The 17820-nt window shown below is 43.7% G+C and overlaps 1 protein-coding gene across 3 annotated transcripts in view; it reads left to right on the plus strand.

Annotated features, from left to right (window-relative positions):
• Positions 1-17820, plus strand: part of KNDC1 (kinase non-catalytic C-lobe domain containing 1) — a 138584-nt gene that overhangs the window by 66744 nt on the left and 54020 nt on the right. For all 3 annotated transcript variants that reach the window (XR_012220437.1, XM_073546519.1, XM_073546518.1), the window contains exons 17-24: positions 1339-1727; positions 8179-8272; positions 9379-9476; positions 9893-10092; positions 12100-12213; positions 12841-12988; positions 16463-16630; positions 17172-17387. Coding sequence is in view for 2 of the 3 variants with exons in the window: in XM_073546519.1 (XP_073402620.1) it covers positions 1339-1727; positions 8179-8272; positions 9379-9476; positions 9893-10092; positions 12100-12213; positions 12841-12988; positions 16463-16630; positions 17172-17387 (1427 nt within the window). In the remaining variant the exon portion in view is untranslated. The remainder of the gene's footprint in view (positions 1-1338; positions 1728-8178; positions 8273-9378; positions 9477-9892; positions 10093-12099; positions 12214-12840; positions 12989-16462; positions 16631-17171; positions 17388-17820) is intronic.

The raw sequence follows: 17820 nt of genomic DNA on the forward strand, positions 1-17820 counted from the left end.
ATCCGTGGGTAGATCCATGGTTAGTGGGCAGATCCGTGGTTAGTGGGTAGATCCTTGGAGAGATCCGTGGTTAGTGGGTAGATCTGTGGTTATATCCGTGGTTAGTGGGCAGATCTGTTAGTGGGTGGATGCTTGGTTAGTGGGTAGATCCGTGGTTAGTGGATAGATCCGTGGTTAGTGGGTAGATCCGTGGTTAGTGGGTAGATCCGTGGTTAGTGGGTAGATCCGTGATTAGTGGGTAGCTCCGTGGTTAGTGGGTAGATCTGTGGTCAGTGGGTTAATCCGTGGTTAGTGGGTAGATCCGTGGGCAGATCCGTGGTTATTGGGTGGATCTGCTAGTGGGTGGATCCGTGGTTACTGGGTATATCAGTGGGTAGATCCGTGGTTAGTGGGTAGATCTGTGGTCAGTGGGGTAGATCCGTGGTTAGTGGTAAGATCCATGTGTAGATCCGTGGTTAGTGGGTAGATCTGTGGTTAGTGGGTCGATCCGTTGTTTTCTAACGTGTGACATCCATTGTAATAGAATAATTTTTTAGGTAGTTTAAATGGAATTAGTAATGAGCGACTGTGCTTTGATAAGGTGTTATCTGAGCATGCTCAGGTGCTAACTGAGTGTCTTTGGCGTGCTTGAAAAATATGCATGTCTCGCGGCTTTTCGACAATCCCTGCATGTTTTGCGGTTGTCGAACAGTCGTGAGATATGCAACCCCGGAGACTCAAATATATTTTTTGAGCACGCCAATGTCTTTCGATTAGCACCTGAGCATGCTCCGATAACACCTTATTCGAGCACGTTCTCTCACCACTGATGGGAATATGTCAGCAGAATTCCTCCCTTGAGCTACTGTAGATCTGCAGCCTCTCACTCCAGCTCTATTCCCCACCCTGCGCTGCCACCTCCTGTTTAACGGACAGCTCATATTCTGTCTAACTTCAGGTAAAGGAGTTGTAAGTCAAACAAGAGGAGGCAGCACTGGGTGAAGAATAGAGCTGGAGTGGTAGAGGCTTCAGATCTACCATAGCCCTTCAGCCTCATTTACATACCACTTAAAAACACTGACTTCTCAGCAACGGTGTAACGGACTGGAGTTTTCTTTGAAAGCTACATGCACGTATAAATAGTTTTGGCGGTGACATCCCACTGGCCGATTCCTCTTAAAGGGGCTCATTTGTTGCTCGTCTACAGTCCACATTGTAATCTGAAAACACCAGTGGGTTTTCCACATTTTCTTGGTTTCTCAGCTTTCTGACGATCTCTTGTGACTCCTCTCTGTTATTTTATGGCATTTGCTTCTTTCTGACCTTTTTTTAAATTTTTTAAACTTCTTCCCGTTGAAGGTTGCGAGACGCGTTTGGCGCCGATGGGCACGGAGAGTCGCACTTCACTTCATGAGACGAGCACGGCCGATAGTCCAGCACGGACCACCAATGAGGATCGGCAGCCGCCTGCCCCCCGGGTGCCAGCGGGAAGTGAGGAGAACTTTGCCTACAGAGCGATCCCCGGCTGTAACCGCCTGTGCATCAGTCCGGATCTCTCGGAAGAAAATGAAGACGTGAAGCAGCGAGAGAGCATGTCCATCTGCCCGTCTGAGGTGTACCGGTGCAGCTCCGGGTGGTCCAGTGCCTTCTGCGGAGCAGACATGTTTGACCCCGATGTCCAGCATTATGTCACCATCCTCGGCCGGCAAAAGGATAAGTGCTCGAAGAGTATGGAGGCCAAGAGGCTGGTAGGGGTCTCTGCTGCTTGTTTCCTGTTTATTCTCTTAGCATGTAAAGGGGGCCCAGCTAAAGGTGGTCTCGTGGACTGTGATGCTACGTAGCCCCCTCCTTCCTCCATTCGCTACAGACAGACGCTGTGACTATGGTTCTATTGCTTCTAGCCATTCGTCTTCCTGCCCCCCACATACTGTACTATTGCGAAAAGCAAAGCTGTAGGGTAAAGAATGAGGGAAAGTCAAGGTAGCTGTGAATGATGAGACCGGAGATGGATTTCAGACTCCCATACTGATAAGATCAGTCATCCTTGCCGGTCTTCATTGGGGAAAAAAAAAGTGTGTGTGTGTATACAGTTGTGGCCAAAAGTATTGACACCCCTGCAATTCTGATAATACTCAGTTTCTTCCTGAAAATGATTGCAAACACAAATTCTTTGTTATTATCTTCATTTAATTTGTCTTAAATGAAAAAACACAAAAAGAATTGTCCTAAAGCCAAATTGGATATAATTCCACACCAAACATAAAAAAGAGGGTGGACAAAAGTATTGGCACTGTTCGAAAAATCATGTGATGCTTCTCTAATTTGTGTAATTAACAGCACCTGTAACTTACCTGTGGCACCTAACAGGTGTTGGCAATAACTAAATCACACTTGCAGCCAGTTGACATGGATTAAAGTTGACTCAACCTCTGTCCTGTGTCCTTGTGTGTACCACATTGAGCATGGAGAAAAGAAAGAAGACCAAAGAACTGTCTAAGGACTTGAGAAACCAAATTGTGAGGAAGCATGAGCAATCTCAAGGCTACAAGTCCATCTCCAAAGACCTGAATGTTCCTGTGTCTACCTGAGCAGTGTCATCAAGAAGTTTAAAGCCCATGGCACTGTGGTTAACCTCCCTAGATGTGGACGGAAAAGAAAAATTGACAAGAGATTTCAACGCAAGATTGTGCGGATGTTGGAAAAAGAACCTTGACTAACATCCAAACAAGTTCAAGCTGCCCTGCAGTCCGAGGGTACAACAGTGTCAACCCATACTATCCGTCGGCGTCTGAATGAAAAGGGACTGTATGGTAAGAGACCCAGGAAGACCCCACTTCTTACCCCGAGACATAAAAAAGCCAGGCTGGAGTTTGCCAAAACTTACCTGAAAAAGCCTAAAACGTTTTGGAAGAATGTTCTCTGGTCAGATGAGACAAAAGTAGAGCTTTTTGGGCAAAGGCATCAACATAGAGTTTACAGGAGAAAAAAAGAGGCATTCAAAGAAAAGAACACGGTCCCTACAGTCAAACATGGCGGAGGTTCCCTGATGTTTTGGGGTTGCTTTGCTGCCTATGGCACTGGACTGCTTGACCATGTGCATGGCATTATGAAGTCAGAAGACTACCAACAAATTTTGCAGCACAATGTAGGGCCCAGTGTGAGAAAGCTGGGTCTCCCTCAGAGGTCATGGGTCTTCAGCAGGACAATGACCCAAAACACACTTCAAAAAGCACTAGGAAATGGTTTGAGAGAAAGCACTGGAGACTTCTAAGGTGGCCAGCAATGAGCCCAGACCTGAATCCCATAGAACACCTGTGGAGAGATCTAAAAATGGCAGTTTGGAGAAGGCACCCTTCAAATATCAGGGACCTGGAGCAGTTTGCCAAAGAAGAATGGTCTAAAATTCCAGCAGAGCATTGTAAGAAACTCATTGATGGTTACCGGAAGCGGTTGGTCGCAGTTATTTTGGCTAAAGGTTGTGCAACCAAGTATTAGGCTGAGGGTGCCAATACTTTTGTCTGGCCCATTTTTGGAGTTTTGTGTGAAATGATCAATGTTTTGCTTTTTGTTTCATTCTCTTTTGTGTTTTTCCATTTAAGACAAATTAAATGAAGATAATAATACCAAAGAATTTGTGTTTGTAATCATTTTCAGGAAGAAACTGAGTATTATCTGACAGAATTGCAGGGGTGTCAATACTTTTGGCCACAACTGTGTGTATATATATATATATATATATATATATATATATATATATATATAATCTGCCAAGCGAGTATCCCCTACCCGAATGACAGCGCTACCTCACAATACACACACATTGTGTGTGTGTGTTTATATATATAATATTACAACGTGTGTGTATTGTAAGGTATCGCTGTCATTCGGGTAGGGGATACTCGCTTGACAGCCAATAAATCACATCCGGCACAGGTTTTCCATAAAACAATCATGGTCCAAGCGGTTTATTTACGCATCATAAACCATGACCAGCAACATAAAGTTCATATCAAACGGCATAGCGTCAATGACAGAGCTCCACTCTGATTAACCTGTACTTGCACAGGTTATGCAATGTCCATATTCCGCAGGCTTTCTAGCCTCACAGTTCTAACCCCGTCAGGGTTTTACCTCATGGCTGCTTCTCCATGCTGCAGACGTCGATTCGCTCCTCTGGGAATTCTCAGACACGTGCAGCCATTACACACAGGCACTTCATGGAGGCAGACACATCTCCCAGCGAGACCTTCCAAACGGACCAACCGGGTCCCTGCATTCACCCATGTGACCTACCCTGGCCACCTTATATGGTCCGTAGCCACGCCAACCGGGTCACATGGCTATGACCTCATCATAGGTCCTTGAACCATTCTCACACTCTTTACACTATCGCTCTTAACCACACCCCTGGGTGGATTTGTAGGTAACTAGTCCTGCCCGACTCACCAGCTACCTGGAGACTTCTCCCGGACACGTTGAAACAACACCTCAGCATTATCACTGCTGATCAACACACACATAAGTCTCCATCTCAAGGACACCCATCTTGAGATACACAATGGTCATCCAGTTTTCTGCCATTCATCCTCTCCTAGGACATCCACACAGCGCCCCCTAGCGGACACAGTGGTCACTACAGCACAGTATGTATGTGTGTGTGTATGTATGTATGTGTATATATATATATATATATATATATATATATATATATATATATATACTACAGTACAGACCAAACTTTGGACACACCTTCTCATTCAAAGAGTTTTCCTTATTTTTATGACTATGAATATTGTAGATTCACTCTGAAGGCATCAAAACTATGAATTGACACATGTGGAATTATATCATTAACAAAAAAGTGTGAAACAACTGAAAAACCATCAAGCACTACAAAGAAACTGGCTCACATGAGGACCGCCCCAGGAAAGGAAGACCAAGAGTCACCTCTGCTGCGGAGGATAAGTTCATCCGAGTCACCAGCCTCAAAAATCGCGGGAAACAGCAGCTCAGATTAGAGACCAGGTCAATGCCACACAGAGTTCTAGCAGCAGACACATCTCTACAACAACTGTTAAGAGTAGACTTTGTGCAGCAGGCCTTCATGGTAAAATAGCTGCTAGGAAACCACTGCTAAGGACAGGAAACAAGCAGAAAAGACTTGTTTGGGCTAAAGAACACAAGGAATGGACATTAGACCAGTGGGAAACTGTGCTTTGGTCTGATCTTTGGTTCCAACCACCGTGTCTTTATGCGACGCAGAAAAGGTGAACGGATGGACTCTACATGCCTGGTTCCCACCGTGAAGCATGGAGGAGGAGGTGTGATGGTGTGGGGCTGCTTTGCTGCTGACACTGGGGATTTATTCAAAATTGAAGGCATACTGAACCAGCATGGCTACCACAGCATCTTGCAGCGGCATGCTATTCCATCCGGTTTGCGTTTAGTTGGACCATCATTTATTTTTCAACAGGACAATGACCTCAAACACTCAAACACACCTCCAGGCTGTGTAAGGGCTATTTGACCAAGAAGGAGAGTGATGGGGTGCTACGCCAGATGACCTGGCCTCCACAGTTACCAGACCTGAACCCAATCGAGATGGTTTGGGGTGAGCTGGACCGCAGAGTGAAGGCAAAAGGGTCAACAAGTGCTAAGCATCTCTGGGAACTCCTTCAAGACTGTTGGAAGACCATTTCCGGTGACTACCTCTTGAAGCTCATCAAGAGTATGCCCAGAGTGAGCAAAGCAGTAATCAAAGCAAAAGGAGGCTACTTTGAAGAACCTAGAATATAAGACATATAGTATTTTCAGTTGTTTCACACTTTTTTGTTAATTGTATAATTCCACATGTGTTAATTCATAGTTTTGATGCCTTCAGAGTGAATCTACAATTTTATAGTCATGACAATAAAGAAAACTCTTTGAATGAGAAGGTGTGTCCAAACTTTTGGTCTGTACTGTACATATTTATTATGGAGCCCAATACTTGACTCCTGTTATTCATTTCTATGTCCATGTACAGTCATATGTAAAAGTTTGGGCACCCCTATTAATGTTAACCTTTTTTCTTTATAACAATTTTGGTTTTTGCAACAGCTATTTCAGTTTCATATGTCTAATAACTGATGGACTCAGTTATATTTCTGGATTCAAATGAGGCTTATTGTACTAACAGAAAATGTGCAATCTGCATTTAAACAAAATTTGACTGGTGCAAAAGTATGGGCACCCTTATCATTTTCTTGATTTGAACACTCCTAACTACTTTTTACTGACTTCCTGAAGCACAAAATTGGTTTTGTAACCTCATTGAGCTTTGAACTTCATAGCCAGGTGTATCAAATCATGAGAAAAGGTATTTAAGGTGGCCACTTGCAAGTAGTTCTCCTATTTGATTCTCCTATGAAGAGTGGCATCATGGGCTCCTCAAAACAACTCTCAAATGATCTGAAAACAAAGATTATTCAACATAGCTTTTCAGGGGAAGGATACAAAAAGTTGTCTCAGAGATTTAATCTGTCAGTTTCCACTGTGAGGAACATAGTAAGGAAATGGAAGAACACAGGTACAGTTCTTGTTAAGCCCAGAAGTGGCAGGCCAAGAAAAAGATCAGAAAGGCAGAGAAGAAGAATGGTGAGAACAGTCAAGGACAATCCACAGACCACCTCCAAAGACCTGCAGTATCATCTTGCTGCAGATGGTGTCACTGTGCATCGGTCAACAATACAGCGCATGCAGAACGCCTTTTTGTATGACCAAACAACTCAATCTTTGTTTCATCAGTCCACAGGACCTTCTTCCAAAATGTAACTGGCTTGTCCAAATGTGCTTTTGCAGACCTCAGGCGACTCTGTTTGTGGCGTGCTTGCAGAAACGGCTTCTTTCGCATCACTCTCCCGTACAGCTTCTCCTTGTGCGTTGTGCGTTGCGGGGGTCAGCAATGCGTTGGCATAACAACCAGAGGTCTCCTGGAGACCTCTTTGGTTGTTGATGCCAGATTGCTATGAGCGCAACCGGTGGTCAGTGCTCATAGCAATGCTGTAATTCTTCTACATATAGGTGATCTGCTCATCGCCTGTATGTAGCAGAGCCGACCTATGGAAGCTTCTAGTCTCCTATGGAGGATATTGAAGCATGCCAAAAGTTTAAAAAAAAATATGAAAAAAAAAAAAAACTAAAAGTTCAAATCACCCCCCTTTTGCCCCATTCAAAATAAAACAATTAAAAAAAAAAAAAAAATCACACATAGATTAGGTATCGATCACCGACTTCAGAATTGCCCATTCAGTAAAAAAAAAGGATTAACCCGATCGCTAAACGGCGTAGCGAGAAAAAAAATCAAAACGCCAGAATTACGGTTTTTTTTTTTTTGTCTCTGTGACATTGCATTAAGACGCAATAACTGGCGATCAAAAGATCATATCTGCGCAAAAGTGGTATCATTAAAAACGTCAGCTCAGTGTGAAAAAAATAAGCCCACATCCAACCCAGGTCACGAAAAATGGAGACGCTACAGGTCTCGGAAGATGGCGCAATTTTAGCATTTAGTGAACCTAGTAAAAAAGCCAAACAAAAAACAAGTGTGGGATTGGACTTTTTTTTTTGCAATTTCACCGCACTTGGAATTCTTTTCCCAGTTTGTAGTACACGATATGATAAAACCAATGGTGTCGTTCAAAAGTGCAACTCATCCTGCAAAAAACAAGCCCTCACATGGCCAAAAAGTTATGGCTCTGGGAAGAAGTGGAGGGAAAAATGAAAAAGCAAAACCAAAAATACCCCTGGTCGTTCAGGGGTTAAGGTCAGGCGAGTTTGTGGTTGCGATAGGATAGAAGACGTTCTTTTCGGCCGGTGAGTGCCGAAGGCAGATTGTTATCGTGTTATAATGGCGTTTTTCTCAGGCACAGATGACTTGTCAGCCGGCATTTACAACCCACTAAAAATACCCTTTTTAACACTTCTCACTTTTCCCTAATTTAGCACTTCAGTAGCAGGAGCCACTTGTGGCCCCCGGGGGCCTTAACTCGCAGATGTAAAGTTTTAATTGCCTTCAGGTTCAGATCTAGTTTCCATGATCTCGTCATACACGGTAATATTCTGCCCACCGGGGGACTGGCATTTAGGGTCAAATAAAAAAAGCTGATGTATAAATAAATGCGAAACTGAAGATGAGATTTTCTTTCTCTCCTTTTGCAGGAACTGGAGCAGCAGCTGATGATCGAGACCAAAAATTACCGGAAAACCGTGAAGCTTTACCAGAATCTAATGCTGAAGGGGAAGCGGAGTAAAGGTAAATGGCAGCGTCCCGTCGGGAGATGGGCCCATGTACAAGAGGTGGGCAGTGCCGAGATCGGGGTAGAAAACTCAATAGATAGCGGATTGTTATTAGGGAAAGTATAGCACTTAAAAATATTCCAGGATCAGGTTAAGTTTTGGCCAAGGGGGAACGTGGGATAAAATCATAAGAGACCAAGTAGTTTCCTGTTAAATCCCCCTGGCGCTCCAGTTTTCCGCCGGTCACTGGACTGAGCGATGACGTCCTCTTCACCGCATGTGATCGCGATGTACCATCTTCTCTAGTAGGAATCTTACAGCCTATATGGCACTTTAAGATAAGCCACCTTCCAGGTGCCAGCCTCTTCTCAGTGTGCCACCATGCTTTGCTTTTAGATAGTGGCCATGTCCTTGATGGTTCAGGGTTTTAGCGCCAGTGTCCCCTCTACTTTGTGGCTTTGTGATCCCCCATATACCAGGGGCTCCTCCTGTGATCAGAACCTAAAGGGAACCTGTTAACTGAGACATGATGTCCAAGCAGAGGGCAGCATGAATTGGAGTATGGACCGGTATGCATAGCTTAAAGGTCCGGGACAGGGACCATAGAAATAAATGAAACTAGTCCAGCTGTAGGTGATTGACAGATCTGTCCCATGTGTGGGAGAAGGTGTCCAGGGTTGGCGCCGGACAAGTCTCCTCTATTCCTATAGTCCTTTAAACTGTGGAAACTTGGCCAGACTCTGATTCCTGCTGCCTGTTGATATTTCCATCTTGGCATACTATCACTGGAGGAATCCGGCCACTGAGAACCCCCACATGCTTGCCACCGCTCCAGTCCTTATCTACAGGACTGCTGGAGGTAGGCCCAGACCTAACGTGCAAAAGATTGTCAGGTAATGGCTATTAAAGGGTTATTCCAGACACTCCGTTCCCAGACATGGAGGATGTCTCCTTCTCTTCTGTGACCATGAAGCCAGTGCTATGTGAGCGACACGTGGTCATCACTTCAAGGGTCATTCCCATCTTCATAAATGGAAATTGTCGGGTAGACCTTAGAAAGGCAAACGACTTTGCCGCTTACTGAAATGCAGATTGTACTTCTAAATATTGTATGTTCTGTAGGATCTGACGTGAAAGACTTGTTGCCCAAGCTTAAAGGTCATTTGGAAGAAATGAAATCAAAGGTGCAATTTCTTGAACTGGCCAAAAAATTACTCCAGGTAAGGCGATTGTCATATCGGTCACCTGCTCACCAGGCGACTTATCTTGGTTGCGCACCCAGCGCTCCAGGATGAGACATTTGGCAGAACGTCGCACCTCAACATGAACCCATCATTGATCCCTTGATGAACCTGAGACTTGAAGGGGGGAAAATGCGTCAGAGCATGTTCACACTGTGGCCATTTAACAGATAAAATGTAAGATAGAAACAAAATGACAAATGCACTGCTTTACATAAATCTATGAAGGGCACAGTAAAAAAAAAAACAAGCTTTTTCCGACCCCTTACAACGCCTAGAATTGTGCGAAGATTAAGTGTTTTGTGGACATTTTTAATTGTGGGACTTTTCTTTTGTCCTCTGTTATATTGATCTTCTTATTCCTTCATTAATTATTATATTCTCTCCACTTGGAGGTTTCTTATGCTGAGCAATGGGGGCTGGAGTCGCGGGACCTTTCCACGGTGGCGAACCTGGCCAGTCTTCCATCTCTGAGCTCTTCTGAAATCGATGCCTTTCTTCTCATGTATAATGAAAAAGCTCACAAGCGAGACCACACATCAAAGAACCTCCAGGCTGGGACCCCCCTGGGACTGCTGGTGCACCTCTACTCCAGGTACCCTCCCACCCCAACCCCGGCGCGCGCTGCAGGATAATATGAATGGAGAGAATGTTGTTGTAGCAGTTATGGAGATCAGTCCTAGATGATGGATATGGAGGCCGCCACATTGTTGCTTGTTGCCTTCTATGGGTGGAGAAACGCTGAAGGAAGTGACATTCTTAAACTTTCAAAAATGCAGCAGTTTTCCAATTCAGCCAGGAGAGAAAAAAAACAATGTGTGTGCATGGGATTTCCATGGTACTGTAAAACGTAACGTAAAATTTGCATTAAAAAAAGCAACAAAAAACATGTGAACACAGCCTTACTCTGATGTTTGGAGCTTAAAATCTGCATAGAGGAGATGCCAATAAGAAACCAACGATTACCCATAACCATCGGAGCAAAACAAAAAAAATCAGAATTTCTGCAACTAAGGTCTCAATTCATAAAAAACTGTGTATTACACGCCAGTCCTAAGGATCATAGCACCGGTATAAGATGCGCCTCTTAGAAATGCCGGGTGGCTCCTCCAGAAACACTGCTCCGGTCGGGGGCTGGTGTGGATTTCTGTTGTAAATTATGATGCATTTTTGGAGGGGTGCGCTTGGCCGTACCCCGTCCTGCCTGCGCTCTGCCCGCTTTATAGACCACAAGGCAGGGCTGATGAAAACACGCCAAGTTTCGCGACATGATTGAGCAACTTTGTATTGCTTAAAAAGTTTTTTGAAACTTCAAGCAATTTTTCCTCCGGCTGGCGAATTGCCGCCCCAAGTGCTCTGTACAGACCGGGCACAGAGTTATAGATAGCCACAGTACCGGAAGAGCATGTAAAGCACGGCGGCGGGAATGTTCTGCTTTGCTGCATCATGGCCGATGGTCACACAATCCATTATGAGTTCTTCTTTGTATCGGGATAATGGAAAGAAAAACCTTACATTGGGGGTCCTATAGTTTTTTTTTTTTATTTTACTTTTTTTGACTTTGTAGGAACACATCCCAGGGGTGATAGTTGTACCCTGATGTCAATGTATTGTATTACAGAGGAACGACACAATGAAGAATTTTAAGTAAAGATTAGTGATGAGCGAACGTGCTCAGATGAGGTATTATCTGAGCATGCTCGGGTGCTGACCGAATGACTTCGTCGTGCTCGAAAAACACGTTCCAGTCCCCGCTGCTGCAGTGATGAAGTGAACATGAGTACAAAAATGGGCTCTGATGCAAGTAAACATCAGACCCAACGAAGAGATCCACAAAGGTTCATGTTAAATTAATTTTTTTTAATTCGTATCTTATTTAAATATACTTAAAATTTTTTGGCACGAAAAATATTTACAAAAAAAACACCAGAAGGGGGCGCAAACTTAACACCCTAAATGAAGATGGATAAGTCTAGCTAACACATGGTAATCAATGTATAAAGAACTCACTATGTGCACAGCACTAGTAAAGGCATATTAACTAGGTTATATATCTTAAATAAACAACTAAGTACAAAGATAGGGAGGTTATATTAGACTGACAGATGCTGCTAATAATATCAATACTGATATTTATCAAAAGAAAGCATACAGTCCCATAAAACACAAGAAGTAAGAAACATAACCCCCGTCTGAATGCAAGAAAATACCAAGAACATATACCTGAAAATAGGTGGCCAGTGATCCAAAAGGGTAAGCTGAAAGTGCATCCTCGCCCCGACGCGTGTTTCGCCCCCTGATTCTTCCGCGGCTGCAGGTCCTGTGGCTGTTCGTTAGGCAATCATAGCATGTTATTCGAGCACGCCAAAGTCACTCTGTTAGCACCTGAGCATGCTCCGATAACACTTTATCCGGGCACGTTCTCTCATCACTAGTAAATATGTTATTTTACGGTGAATACAATAATTTACTAGTAATGTAGTGTTGTGTATAACCCTTGTCATATACTAGTTTGTGCCACCTTGTTGCTTTTTGTGCCCGTAGTGACTTGTTTTCTTTTTGTCTTTTTTTTTATTTTTTTATTTTTTCATTTCTCCCCCAGAAACGCTGTCGTGGACGGCTACGTGCAGCAGTTCTTCTACACCTTCCGGTACTTCTGTTGTCAGGTGGATCTGCTGCAGTTCCTTGTGGACAGACTTACTAGCACATTACCAAGGTTTTTATCTTTCTATATATTAATCTATGATTAAAAAAAAAAAGTTATGACTCTTGGAAGAATGGGAAAAATAACCAAAAATTGCAAAAAAATAAATAAATAAAAATTACTGGCCAGAATGAGGTTAAACCAACATGGTATTTTACCTGCACAATTGCACTGGTAAAGTCGGCAACTTTTCCAACCTGTGTGTATTAGCTCCCAATGTTAGGTACAGCCTGCAGCCACCACTAGAGGGCGCCCGCTGTTTATAGAACTGCTGGCACTGCGCTATCATCGGACCCCCGGCCGCTGTACGGAGGGGGTGATGGGATACATTACACTGAATTTTGGACTTTTATTATTTTTGGAAATAATAGAGGACTCTTATTTTAACATGTCGGTTACGGCTTGTAATGTGTGTGTGCGGTGCAGATAATTAATCCCACATTGCTGGTATCCGGCCAGACAGGCAATGTTACTACATTACAGGCTTCCCACATGGGGAATGCGGCTTCTCCGTCTTACAAGGAGGGTGGGGACCGCTGACTAATCTTTCCTATTGCTCTTCCCAGTACTTGGTATAGATAGATATAATGTATATGATGACGGTCATTATTTTCCTAATATTGTTGTGTGTGATTGTAGAGAAGATTCGGACCCCTCTTGTTTAGACGCCAAAATCTATCATCGGTCCCTTGTGCTCCTACAAGCCTGGATAGAAGAATGCTGGCACGTCGACTTCTCCATGAATCCAGATCTTCTAGACAAGATCGAAGACTTAAGTAATTCCCAGGTGACTCCGCTGAGCAAGTGCAAAAATGGATTGGAACTGATCAAAAGCCGTTTTAAAGGGAGCACGGTGTCAGAAAATGACCTGGTGGTTAACTCAGGATTTTATATTAAATAGAATTCTAATTTAGTGTTTTTTTTCTTTATTCAGTTATCTACAACACTATGTAAATATTTCAGTTTTCCATTGGCCACTAGGCCTAATTCTAGACTCCTGTCACTCTAGATTCCTGTCCTGACTTTTCAGCAGTCTCATTACCAGCACAGGATTACAAAAACCGCAAGATACAGTAGATAACACAGAATCCACCATTCACAATAGGAGAAATCACAGCTCACCTCCTCCCTCTCCTGTACAATGACTGATAACACCTCTATATACAGTGGATAACCCAAGATCCACCATTCACAACATGTCACAGCTCATCTCATCCTATGCAATGAATGATAACACCTCTACATACATTGGATAACCCACGATCCACCATTGACAACATGTCACAGCTCACCTCCTCCTGTGCAATGACTGATAACACCTCTACATACAGTGGATAACCCAACGTCCACCATTCACAACATGTCACAGCTCACCTCATCCTGTGCAATGACTGATAACACCTCTACATACATTGGATAACCCAAGATCCACCATTGACATGTCACAGCTCACCTCCTCCTGTGCAATGACTGATAACACCTCTACATACATTGGATAACCCAAGATCCACCATTGACAACATGTCACAGCTCACCTCATCCTGTGCAATGACTGATAACACCTCTACATACATTGGATAACCCAAGATCCACCATTGACAACATGTCACAGCTCACCTCCTCCTGTGCAATGACTGATAACACCTCTACATACATTGGATAACCCAAGATCCACCATTGACAACATGTCACAGCTCACCTCCTCCTGTGCAATGACTTATAACACCTCTATATACAGTGGATAACCCAACGTCCACCATTCACAACATGTCACAGCTCACCTCATCCTGTGCAATGACTGATAAAACCTCTACATACATTGGATAACCCAAGATCCACCATTCACAACATGTCACAGCTCACCTCCTCCTGTGCAATGACTGATAACACCTCTACATACATTGGATAACCCAAGATCCACCATTCACAACTTGTCACAGCTCACCTCATCCTGTGCAATGACTGATAACACCTCTACATACATTGGATAACCCAAGATCCACCATTGACAACATGTCACAGCTCACCTCCTCCTGTGCAATGACTTATAACACCTCTATATACAGTGGATAACCCAACGTCCACCATTCACAACATGTCACAGCTCACCTCATCCTGTGCAATGACTGATAACACCTCTACATACATTGGATAACCCAAGATCCACCATTCACAACATGTCACAGCTCACCTCCTCCTGTGCAATGACTGATAACACCTCTACATACATTGGATAACCCAAGATCCACCATTCACAACTTGTCACAGCTCACCTCATCCTGTGCAATGACTGATAACACCTCTACATACATTGGATAACCCAAGATCCACCATTGACAACATGTCACAGCTCACCTCCTCCTGTGCAATGACTTATAACACCTCTATATACAGTGGATAACCCAACGTCCACCATTCACAACATGTCACAGCTCACCTCATCCTGTGCAATGACTGATAACACCTCTACATACATTGGATAACCCAAGATCCACCATTGACAACATGTCACAGCTCACCTCATCCTGTGCAATGACTGATAACACCTCTACATACATTGGATAACCCAAGATCCACCATTGACAACATGTCACAGCTCACCTCCTCCTGTGCAATGACTTATAACACCTCTATATACAGTGGATAACCCAACGTCCACCATTCACAACATGTCACAGCTCACCTCATCCTGTGCAATGACTGATAAAACCTCTACATACATTGGATAACCCAAGATCCACCATTCACAACATGTCACAGCTCACCTCCTCCTGTGCAATGACTGATAACACCTCTACATACATTGGATAACCCAAGATCCACCATTCACAACTTGTCACAGCTCACCTTCTCCTGTGCAATGACTGATAACACCTCTATATACAGTGGATAACCCAAGATCCACCATTCACAACATGTCACAGCTCACTTCCTCTGCCTCCTGTACAATGACTGATAACCTCTATATACAGTAGATTACATACTGAGAAACTAGATCTGAGCTGAAAAAGTAAATTAATGTGTATGAAAAATGTAAATGCATATAATGCACATCAAGGCGGGATGGCTTGTACATTCTTTTGATCAAAATAATGTTTACTAAATAGCCTTGTTATTATTACTACCTTCATGCAATTTTTGCAATTTATTTTTTACTTTTTTATTTTAGGATATTTGTTTTTTGTTTTTAGTAGATTACATACTGTAGGATCCGCCATTCACAATCGGTGATGTCTCAGCTCACCTCCTCCTGTACAATGACTAATAACATCTCTATATACAATGGATAACCCATGATCCACCATTCACAACATGTCACAGCTCACTTCCTCTGCCTCCTGTACAATGACTGATAACACCTCTATAAACAGTTGATAACACAAGATCCACCCCATTCACAATAGAAGATGTCACAGCTCACCTTCTCCTCCTGTAAAATGACAGATAGCACCTTTTATATACAGTGAATAACAGACTCCACCATTCACAATACATGTCACAGCTCACCTTATCCCATTCCTTTCACAATGACATTTGCCCTAATCGGAGCATGAGTAGATAATACTCCTATACAATTCAGTAGGGTCTAGGTCAGGTTATTGCTACTCATGTTGATGTGCCCAACAATGGTATATTATACACACATTTGCACAGTAATATGAAAAGTAATTAAAAAGAAATGATCAGAATAAAGCAGTAGGTCTTTTTATCACGACACATTCCCTTTACAGGGGTCGTCCACTACTAGGACAACACCTTCTCATTCTGTATGTTTTCCCCCGTCAAAATAGAAACTCTTAGGCTTATGTTCACACGTTACGTCCGAAGGGGGAGAGAGAAGCGGCGGTGACTCGGCACACGGATCTCGTGACACGAACACCTTACATGAGTGCCGACTCCGCTGGAACAGCGCCGGAACGGGCCGGGAAGCAAGTTTTAAGTGTTTTTTCAGAATGAGAAGGCGATGTCCTAGTAGTAGACAACCCCTTTAAGGCTGCAGTCACAAACTGATGTGCTTGTGGCGAGTTGACACCACGAGCTGCTGAGATCACTAATCGGTTGATGCAAGGATAGTAACAGATATTGGTAACACTGGTGGAGACTCCGCTCTGGACCCGGAGACTGGGAGTAAAGCACAGATTACAGCCGGGGGAAAGAGGTTCTCTAAAACCAAAAAACCCCTGTAATCCCCATCCTTGTGTCTCTGAGCTCAGTCCATGTAACCTTATAATATTGGACCTTCCTGTTTCCTTTATCCCAGGTTCTTCCGAGGGACGAGCGCGGTGACTACCTGCTGTCGCTGCTGCAGGACCTCTCCTGTAAGAAGTGCACCATCTCTTCTCCTACTTTGGGTTCCGAGAAAAAGGACGACACCAAATCTCTGCACTCCCTGTGCACCAAGTTCTCCGAGGATAATGTTTCGCGGAAGGTCGGTGTTTTCCCTGCCCCATGTCGGCCCCAGTGTCTGTTATTTGTTTGTCTCCTCAGTATAGCGTCTCTCCGGGACCCCACCGGCCCTACACTCGAAGACCCTCGGGCACATTCAGGGAAACTTTTTAATATTAGACCATTTACCAATTTTTATTTTTTTTATGATGGGCCTGACATTAATGGAACCATAGATGCAAAACTAAAACTCTGTTTTAACCCCTTAACAACCGCCGATATGCCTCAATGGGTAAATTTTCATAAAAAAAATAAATAAACGGCCTGTGTGTATATATATGTATATATGTGTGTGTGTGTGTATGTATATATATGTATATATATGTATATATATATATATATATATATATATATATATATATATATATATATATGTGTGATCAAACCTGAGGTTGAAAATGGTGGCCCAGATGTAGTAATTGCGATGATGGGGACGTCCAGCCATGAACTGCTCTGTGTACGCTACCATTCTGTTCGTCGTGCGAGTGCCCAGAAGTTGATCGTAGCTCCGCCATGTTTTACAGAGCTTCAGCTGGAGACTCTCTAAAGGCAACGGCCTCCACATACCTCACCCCAGGGAGAAGACGTACACCATCTCGGCGGTTCTGCCCCGGCCGTGTTACCCTGGACTTGTAGAAGACCTGTCCTCATACTATATGAAGGGAGAGGAGTGCGTAACGAGCTCTATACAGGAATGTAGCGTTCAGCAGATCGCAACGCAGCTGACGTTACTGCAGGAGGTGAGACTGTCGCTAGAAGCAATATTAACCTTGTGGGTGCCAGGGTATTTCGACGTGGAGGGGACAAGAGTGCCATCTGGTACCGTTTTGGGGTGCTTCCACTTTGATTAAAGGGAATGTGTCAAGCGAAAATACCGTATTTTTCGCTCTATAAGACGCACCGGACCATAAGACACTGAAGCCGGTCACTGAAGCCATTTTAGTCTCATACTACTTGTCTTTTACAGAAGTCTTTTAGCAGCAATAGACGCTGACCCTGTGAAGGAAGGGAATAACACCAGAAAGGTGGATTCTGTGTTATCAGCTGTGTATAGAGGTGTTACCTGGCATTGTAATCCTGTCTGTGACGATAATGAGACTGCTGAAAAGTCTTCTGTAAAGGACAATAAGTATGAGACTAAAATGGCTTCAGTGACCTGTTGGGAAGTTGCAA

This window comes from Dendrobates tinctorius, unplaced genomic scaffold, assembly GCF_039654945.1.
Source record: "Dendrobates tinctorius isolate UK_male_01 unplaced genomic scaffold, ASM3965494v1 ptg000147l, whole genome shotgun sequence".
NCBI classification, from domain to species: domain Eukaryota; kingdom Metazoa; phylum Chordata; class Amphibia; order Anura; family Dendrobatidae; genus Dendrobates; species Dendrobates tinctorius.